Source organism: Anolis sagrei, chromosome 6, assembly GCF_037176765.1.
Source record: "Anolis sagrei isolate rAnoSag1 chromosome 6, rAnoSag1.mat, whole genome shotgun sequence".
NCBI lineage: Eukaryota > Metazoa > Chordata > Lepidosauria > Squamata > Dactyloidae > Anolis > Anolis sagrei.
Genome location: NC_090026.1, coordinates 2,667,258 through 2,676,998, shown reverse-complemented (window position 1 = coordinate 2,676,998; position 9,741 = coordinate 2,667,258). Strand labels below are relative to the sequence as shown.

The window sequence follows — 9,741 nt, the reverse complement described above, 5'->3', positions numbered from 1 at the left end:
GGATCTGGAACGTTGAATGGGAAAGGACCTCCAAAGGTCATCTATACGTGCAGGAACCCATATCTAAACTATCCCTGAGAGGTAGGCCATTCGTTTTAGGACTTTGTTCTGGAGATATGGATCTGGAACGTTGAATGGGAAAGGACCTCCAAAGGTCATCTATACGTGCAGGAACCCATATCCAAACCATCCCTGAGAGGTAGGCCATTCATTTTGGGACTTTGTTCTGGAGATGTGGATCTGGAACGTTGAATGGGAAAGGACCTCCAAAGGTCATCTATACGTGCAGGAACCCATATCTAAACTATCCCTGAGAGGTAGGCCATTCGTTTTAGGACTTTGTTCTGGAGATATGGATCTGGAACGTTGAATGGGAAAGGACCTCCAAAGGTCATCTATACGTGCAGGAACCCATATCCAAACCATCCCTGAGAGGTAGGCCATTCATTTTGGGACTTTGTTCTGGAGATGTGGATCTGGAACGTCGAATGGGAAAGGACCTCCAAAGGTCATCTATACATGCAGGAACCCATATCCAAACCATCCCTGAGAGGTAGGCCATTCATTTTGGGACTTTGTTCTGGAGATGTGGATCTGGAACGTTGAATGGGAAAGGACCTCCAAAGGTCATCTATACGTGCAGGAACCCATATCCAAACCATCCCTGAGAGGTAGGCCATTCATTTTGGGACTTTGTTCTGGAGATGTGGATCTGGATCGTAGAATGGGAAAGGACCTCCAAAGGTCATCTATACGTGCAGGAACCCATATCCAAACCATCCCTGAGAGGTAGGCCATTCATTTTAGGACTTTGTTCTGGAGATATGGATCTGGAACGTTGAATGGGAAAGGACCTCCAAAGGTCATCTATACGTGCAGGAACCCATATCCAAACCATCCCTGAGAGGTAGGCCATTTGTTTTAGGACTTTGTTTTGGAGATGTGGATCTGGAACGTCGAATGGGACAGGACATTCATTTTAGGACTTTGTTTTGGAGATGTGGATCTGGAACGTCGAATGGGAAAGGACCTCCAAAGGTCATCTATACGTGCAGGAACCCATATCCAAACCATCCCTGAGAGGCAGGCCATTCATTTTGGGACTTTGTTCTGGAGATGTGGATCTGGATCGTAGAATGGGAAAGGACCTCCAAAGGTCATCTATACGTGCAGGAACCCATATCCAAACCATCCCCGAGAGGTAGGCCATCGAAGAGCTCTGCCTCTTAAAGGTATACTGCTTTCATTTCCCCCCATGCTCTCTCTCATACCAATGAGATATGACCTAAACGCTTTCCCTTTCTTTAATTGGTTTTCCTCCTGTGTCTCTGAGGCCAAACTCTTCCGCAGTACCAGGCCGCATGGCCGCCAGAAACGAAAACGTGCTTACTTGGGTTGTAGGTCCCATGAGGCTGCTTCTGCTAGAGGGCATCCAAACATTGACTGGAAGATGGACATTTGGGGCAACATCATCACAAATGAGGAAATGCTGTAGTATCTACTGAAAAGGGTCCAGATCCAGTCTGAACTTGGAAGCTCGGGTGCCTTTTTGGGAGACTGCAGCTCCCAGAATCCCCCAGCCACGACCAGAAAGAGTGCTAAGAGATCCCTTTGCCTAAAGCTGCAGGCTAGAACTTCCAGGAAAAGGGACTTTTTGTGGACTGCCAAACCAACACAGCTGCTTGGAGGATTCTGGGAAGGGCAGTCCAAAAAGAAGAGCCTTCTCAAAGTCTAGCATAACTGCCAAGGAATCTATTTCAGAGGAGGTCTTTAAAGAAATGTTAGGTGGCCTACCTTTCAGAGATGGTCTAGCTATGGTCTCTTGCACAGCGGTGGATCAGCCTAGATGGCCCTTGGGGGTCCCTACCAGTTCCATGATTGGCCCACACATCTCCTAAGCAATGTGCCACTCGGGGTGGAAGTTCAGAAGATGTAAGGTGGCCTCTCTCTCAGGGATGGTTTCGTTATGGTTTCCTGCACAGCGGTCAGTCTAGATGACCCCTGGAGGTCCCTATCAGTTCTATGATTGGCCCACACATCTATTGAGCAAATTGCCACTAGGGGTGGAAGTTCAGAAGATGTAGGGTGGCCTTCCTCTCAGGGATGATCTGGCTATGGTTTCCTGCACATCGGTGGGTTGGTCCAGATGACCTTTGAAGGTCCCGTCCATGATCCCATAGCTCAGGCATGGGCCAACTTTGGTCCTCCTTTCAGGTGTTTTGAACTTCAACTCACACAATTCCTAACAGCTGGTAGGCTGTTAGGAATTGTGGGAGTTAAAGTCCAAAACACCTGAAGGGAGGGCCGAAGTTGAAACATGCCTGGTCTAAAGTAGTCCTTCCTTTGAAAACCTTTAAAGTTCAGACAAAAACCCAAAACGGATCTGTGTACACAATCCTAACATGGGATCAGACAGAATCAAAAGGGTGCATGTATTTTAATGCAGTCTGACTCCTTCTCAGCTGCCTTGTCCCAAGGCTATGGAATGGTGGGAGTTGTAGTTTTGCAAGGGCTTGAGCCGTCTGTGTACATAATCCTAACATGGGATCAGATGGGGTCAAAAGTGTGCATCTATTTGAATGCAGTTTGACTCCTTCTGAGCTGCCTTGGCCCAAGGCTATGGAACAGTGGGAGTTGTAGTTTTGCAAGGGCTTGAGCCAGCTGTTTACATAAGCCTAAAATGGGATCAGATGGGGTCAAGCGGGTGCGTCTATTTGAATGCAGTCTGACCCCTTCAGAGCTTCCTTGACTCAAGGCTATGGAACGGTGGGAGTTGTAGTTTTGCAAGGGCTTGAGCCGTCTGTTTACATAATCATAACATGGGATCAGATGGGGTCAAAAGGATGCACCTATTTGAATGCAGTCTGACTCCTTCTGAGCTGCCTTGGCTCAAGGCTATGGAACGGTGGGAGTTGTAGTTTTGCAAGGGCTTGAGCTGTCTGTTTACATAATCCTAACATGTGATCAGATGGAGTCAAAAGGGTGCATCTATTTGAATGCAGTTTGACTCCTTCAGAGCTGCCTTGTCCCAAGGCTATGGAATTGTGGGAGTTGTAGTTTTGCAAGGGCTTGAGCCGTCTGTTTACATAATCCTAACATGGGATCAGATGGAGTCAAAAGGGTGCATCTATTTGAATGCAGTCTGACCCCTTTTTGAGCTTCCTTGACCCAAGGCTATGGAACTGTGGGAGTTGTAGTTTTGCAAGGTCTTGAGTCGTCTATGTACATTATTCTAACATGGGATCAGATGGAGTCAAAAGGGTGCATCTATTTGAATGCAGTCTGACTCCTTCTGAGCTGCTATGGAATGGTGGGAATTGTAGTTTTGCAAGGGCTTGAGCCGTCTGTTTACATAATCCTAACATGGGATCAGATGGGGTCAAAAGGGCGCATCTATTTGAATGCAGTCTGACTCCTTCTGAGCTGCTATGGAATGGTGGGAATTGTAGTTTTGCAAGGGCTTCAGCCGTCTGTTTACATAATCCTAACATGGGATCAGATGGGGTCAAAAGGGCGCATCTATTTGAATGCAGTCTGTCTCCTTCTGAGCTGCTATGTAATGGTGGGAGTTGTAGTTTTGCAAGGTCTTGAACCGTCTGTTTACATAATCCTAACATGGGATCAGATGGGGTCAAAAGGGTGCGTCTATTTGAATGCAGTCTGACTCCTTCTGAGCTGCTATGGAATGGTGGGAGTTGTAGTTTTGCAAGGGCTTGAGCCGTCTGTTTACATAATCCTAACATGGGATCAGATGGGGTCAAAAGGATGCATCTATTTGAATGCAGTCTGACTCCTTCTCAGCTGCTATGGAATGGTGGGAATTGTAGTTTTGCAAGGGCTTGAGCCATCTGTGTACATAATCCTAACATGGGATCAGATGGAGTCAAAAGGGCGCATCTATTTGAATGCAGTTTGACTCCTTCTGAGCTGCCTTGGCCCAAGGCTATGGAACGGTGGGAGTTGTAGTTTTGCAAGGGCTTGAGCCGTCTGTTTACATAATCCTAACATGGGGTCAGATGGGGTCAAAAGGATGCATCTATTTGAATGCAGTCTGACTCCTTCTGAGCTGCCTTGGCCCAAGGCTACGGAACAGTGGGAGTTGTAGTTTTGCAAGGGCTTGAGTTTGTTTGCATAATCCTAACATGGGATCAGATGGAGTCAAAAGGGTGCATCTATTTGAATGCAGTCTGACTCCTTCTGAGCTGCTATGGAATGGTGGGAGTTGTAGTTTTGCAAGGGCTTGAGCTGTTTGTTTACATAATCCTAACATGGGATCAGATGGGGTCAAAAGGATGCATCTATTTGAATGCAGTCTGACTCCTTCTGAGCTGCCTTGGCTCAAGGCTATGGAATGGTGGGAGTTGTAGTTTTGCAAGGTCTTGAGCCTTGCCTGCCAGAGAATGCCAGGGCCTTCCACAGATGCAGACCAAATGGAAGAAAGGGAGGAAATGCTGCTTGCACAAATTTCTCATAATACAGCCACCCCAATAACTCAGACTATGAAAGCCTTCAACAATACAATCATTATTATTGTTGTTGTGTTTATTTATACCTTGCTTTTACTCCCCAGGACACCAAAGCATTGGGCTATAGAGGGGCCAGAGGGCATTCATCCCACAATGTTGACATACCCATGGATCACAGAGTTGTGGTTTTTGTGAGTCCAGAATCCTTGGAAATGAAGAATGGGGCGGAATCGGGACCAAGGGTTGCGTTTTGCAAGCTTGCAACCCGCACAATGTGGACCACAATTCGGGTCTGGACTATTCAGGACCTACACGACAGACACGGATGTGGATGGCGGAGTTGTTGCGTGTGCGGAGGGCGGCCTCGTCGGTGTCGGTCTGGGGCTCGGCGGCGTCGGCCAGCTCCACGGTGGAGGTCTGGGCGTCCAGGCGGAGGGCGCCGGCCCCTGTGGCTTCCAGCTGGAGGGCGATGTTGATGGCCCGGTTGATGGCCAGTCCCAGGCCGTGGACGCAGATCTCGCGGACGCCCGAACCCGGGGCCAGCAGCTTCTGGCAGCGGCTCAGCTGCGCCTTGAAGTCCGTCTTCATGTTGACGTAGATGTCGGTGCGGCGGCGGGGAAGGCGGCGGGGAAGGCGGCGGCGGAGGGCGCACTCCGGCTCCGATGGAGGACCGGGAGGGTCCGACATGGCGGCTGCAAAGAGAGGAGGGTATGGGGTGAGACAAGGTGATGCATGCCATATGGGGTCAAAATTGCTGGAAGAAACATTAACCACCTTAGATATGCAGATGATACCACTTTGATGCCTGAAAGTGAGAAGCGATGAGGAGCCTTCTCCCCCAAAGGGAAAGGGCAAAAGATGGGTTGCAATTAAACATCAAAAAAAGTTTTTGCATCCTTAATATCTGTTCATATATACAATACTTACAAATAAGATCTGACTAACGATTTCAAAACGAAGATTTGGACCCCCCCCCCCTAATGTCTGCACAGTTTACAACAAGGGTCGAGGGGACACTTGTGAATTGTCGCATAGTTGGAACAGAATTCCAATATACAGATGGCCTTTAGGGACCCCATTCCAATTCTAGGATTGTATGATTCTAAACACTGACCCACTCACCATACCTGCCCTCCATTTCAGGTTCAATTTCCCCTCATTTTGCTAGACTACAACTTCCAGAATCCTCCTGGATAATTCAAATCCAATGAGAATAAGAAGAAGACAACTCTGGCACAAGCCAGTCAAGATGGTCCCAGTGGTGATCGGCACACTGGGTGCAGTGCCTCAAGACCTTGGCCTGCACTTAAACACAAAATTACCACCTGTCAGCTGCAAAAGGCCACCTTACTGGGATCTGCACACATTATTTGCTGATACATAACACAGTCCTAGGCACTTGGGAAGGGTCCCACATGTAATAATAATAATGTAAGGCTCTGACGGCATAAATTTATTTATTTACTTTATTTGTATACCGCTGTTCTCAGCCCTTAGGCGACTCACAGCGGTTAACAACAGTAGCAGCAAAAATTCAATGCAACAACAACAAGATATTTAAAAACAATTAACACAATAGCAGACTAATCAATTAACGACAATAACAACTCACTGGCGTCTCATAACTGAGAATCATGATCCAAACCCGTCATCCGTTGTTCCGTTCCTATATTCATTGCACTGCCTATTCAAACGCCTGTTCAAATAACCAGGTTTTCACCTTTCTCCGAAATACCATTAGCGATGGAGCCGATCTAATGTCCGTGGGAAGGGCATTCCACAGCCGAGGGGCCACCACCAAGAAGGCCGTGTCTCTCGTCCCCGCCAACCGAACCTGTGTTGCAGGCAGGATCGAGAGCAGGACCTCCCCGGAAGATCTCAAAGTCCTAGTGGGTTTGTAGGCGGAGATGCGATCGGATAGGTAACTTGTAAACCAGTCCAGGTGGTCCCAGTAGTAATAGGTAAACCAGTCCAGGTGGTCCCAGTAGTAATGGGCACACTGGGTGCCGTGCCAAAAGATCTCAGCCGGCATTTGGAAACCATAAACATTGACAAAATCACGATCTGTCAACAACAGGAAAAACTCAGCCACTATCAAGACCTCAACTATCAACACTGACAACATCACAATCTGTCAACTGCAAAAGGCCACCTGACTTGGATTTACACGCATCATTCGAAAATACATCACACAGTCCTAGACGCTTGGGAAGGGTTCAGATTGCGATTCTGTGATGCGAAATCCAGCATAAAGATCTTGTTTGCTGTGACATACTCTGCTTTTGTGCCAATAATAATAACATAAATAAATAATTTATTTCTTACCGGGCTGGAGGCGGGTTACAACATTGGAAAACACATAACCAGAACACATAATCATTTAACACTCCAAGGAGTACACATATTATAGTTGCATGACATGCATATTAAAATACACAGAACAAAAGTTAGACATAGATTATTATTATTATTAATAATAATAATAATAATAATTGAGAACTATTATTAATAATAATAATAATTGAGAATTGCAGTTTCTAAAGTCACTACTGACACAACAAAAATATTATTATTATTATATAAAATATAGTCACTTTGATGTTATATTATTATAATATTAAAAATATAGAACTAGCCGTCCCCTGCCACATGTTGCTGTGGTCCAGTCTGTATATATGTGCTTTGTGTGTGTGCATATATGTGTGTATATATTTGTGTATCTGTGCATATATGTGTGTTTGCGTGTATGTGTATGTATATATATGTGTGTGTAGATGTGTATATATTTGTGTGTTTATATGTGTATATGTATATTTTGTATATGTGTGTGCTTGTCTATATGCATATTTGTGTGTATATATGTGTGCATGTATGTGTGCATGTGTATATTTGTGTGTGCATGTGTATATGTATGTATGTATGTATATGTATGTATGTGTGTATATGTATGTATGTATGTGTGTATATGTAGATGTATGTGTGCATGTGTATATGTATATGAGTGTAAGTGTGTGTGTATGTATATGTGTGTATGTGTGTATATATGTGTGTATCTATCTATCTATCTGCTGGTTTGTTTGTTTTTTTGTATTTTTAGGGTGATGGTCACTTGTTGGTCTGATAGTTGTTTTGTGTCTAAATTTGGTGTCAATTCGTCCAGTAGTTTTTGAGTTATGCTAATCCCGCAAACAAACATTACATTTTTATTTATATAGATAATATAGTGATAATAATATATTTTATTATGATTATTATTATGTCTATTTATATTCCATATTTCTCTCCAGCAAGGAGAATCCCCCCCCCTTAAGAGGCCTCTTTGAAACATTCCCCCCAACCCAAAATCCCCCTTACAAACTAGTATTGGACTGCATTTCCCAGCCCCTTGAGGACTACAACTCCCATTATCCCTCAGACCCAGTTTTGGACTATAGCTCCTCTAATTCCCCACTTCAGAGGCCTGTTTAGCTGGGAAACTTTCCCTCCCAACCCAGCACCCCCCTTACAAACTAGTATTGGACTGTACTTCCCAGCCCTTTGTGGACTACAACTCCCATTATCCCCCAGAGCCAGTTTTGGACTGTAGCTATTCGAATCCCCTCCCTTCAGAAGCCTGTTTAGCTGGGAAACATTCCCCCCCAACCCAGAATCCCCCTTACAAACTAGTATTGGACTACATTTCCCAGCCCTTGGTGGACTACAACTCCCATTATCCCCAGACCCAGTTTTGGGCTGTATCTCCCAGAATCCCCTCCCTTCAGAAGCCTGTTTAGCTGGGAAACATTCCCCCCCCCCAACCCAGCATCCCCCTTACAAACTAGTATTGGACTGCATTTCCCAGCCCTTTGTGGACTACAACTCCCATTATCCCCCAGACTCAGTTTTGGATTGCAGCTCCTCTAATTCTCCACTTCAGAGGCCTGTTTAGCTGGGAAACTTTCCCCCCCAACCCAGAATCCCCCTTACAAACTAGTATTGGACTGCATTTCCCTGCCCCTTGAGGACTACAACTCCCATTATCCCCCAGAGCCAGTTTTGGACTGTATCTCCCAGAATCCCCTCCCTTCAGAAGACTGTTTAGCTGGGAAACATCCCTCCCAACCCAGAATCCCCCTTACAAACTAGTACTGGACTGCATTTCCCAGCCCTTGGTGGACTACAACTCCCCTTATTCCCCAGAGCCAGTTTTGGACTGTAGCTCCTCTAATTCCCCACTTCAGAGGCCTGTTTAGCTGGGAAACAATCCCCCCCAACCCAGAATCCCCCTTACAAACTAGTATTGGACTGCATTTCCCAGCCCCTTGAAGACTACAACTCCCATTATCCCCCAGACCCAGTTTTGGACTGTAGCTACTCGAATCCCCTCCCTTCAGAAGCCTGTTTAGCTGGGAAACCTTCCCCCAACCCAGAATCTCCCTTACAAACTAGTATTGGACTAAATTTCCCAGCCCCTTGAGGACTACAACTCCCATTATCCCCCAGAGCCAGTTTTGGACTGTAACTACTCGAATCCCCTCCCTTCAGAAGCCTGTTTAGCTGGGAACCATTCCCCCAACCCAGAATCCCCCTTACAAACTAGTATTGGACTGCATTTCCCAGCCCTTGGTGGACTACAGCTCCCCAAATCCCCCATAGCCTTGAGGATTCTGAGCATTGCTGCAGCACTATCCCCTCCTCCCTGGACTCTTCCCCTTCCCCAAAATCCCCCTTTTGCAAAATTGCTTTGCTTCCCACCTTGTTGTTCTTTTCCTTTTTTTCCCGGGAAAATAAAAGAATGCCCTCAAAAGGGCAGCTGCTCCTGGCTTCAGGCACGCATGCGTCTCGCCGATTTCCGGTTTCCGCTTGGAACGTTCAACGTAGAAAGGGAGGGAGGGAGGAGGGAGGCAAAGAGACCATAGATCTAGACTATTTTTTGTTAGAGTGATTCAGAGGAGTCTAACTTTCGGGTCGCTTTGGAGGAAAAGAGAGAGATGCAGCAAAACAATCTCTGAGTAAGTACAGAATTTGGAAGAATTTTACAGAATTACAATAATAAACTTTATTTATAATAATAATAATAATAATAATACATTTATAATTAAATAGAATTAAAATTACTGTACTGGAAAAATGTTGATTTGAAAATTATTATTACTGTATTAATAATAGTAGTATATTTTACTTATTTATTTATATATACAAGTGAAACAACTACAACAAAACTATGGGTCCTCCCATATTTTTAATATGTGTGTGTGTGTGTATATATTTAAATACATATATTCAATATTGTTTA

At 45.4% G+C, this 9,741-nt stretch overlaps 1 protein-coding gene across 1 annotated transcript; it reads right to left on the bottom strand.

Annotated features, from left to right (window-relative positions):
• Window positions 1–4,546: 4,546 nt before the first annotated feature.
• Window positions 4,547–9,313, bottom strand: POP7 (POP7 homolog, ribonuclease P/MRP subunit). The gene is made up of 2 exons (XM_060779830.2): window positions 9,201–9,313; window positions 4,547–5,158 (listed from the first exon to the last, which is right to left on the bottom strand). The coding sequence occupies exon 2, from the start codon at window positions 5,151–5,153 to the stop codon at window positions 4,764–4,766; it is 390 nt and encodes a 129-aa protein (XP_060635813.2). The 5' UTR covers window positions 5,154–5,158; window positions 9,201–9,313; the 3' UTR covers window positions 4,547–4,763.
• Between the last annotated feature and the right edge of the window lie 428 nt (window positions 9,314–9,741).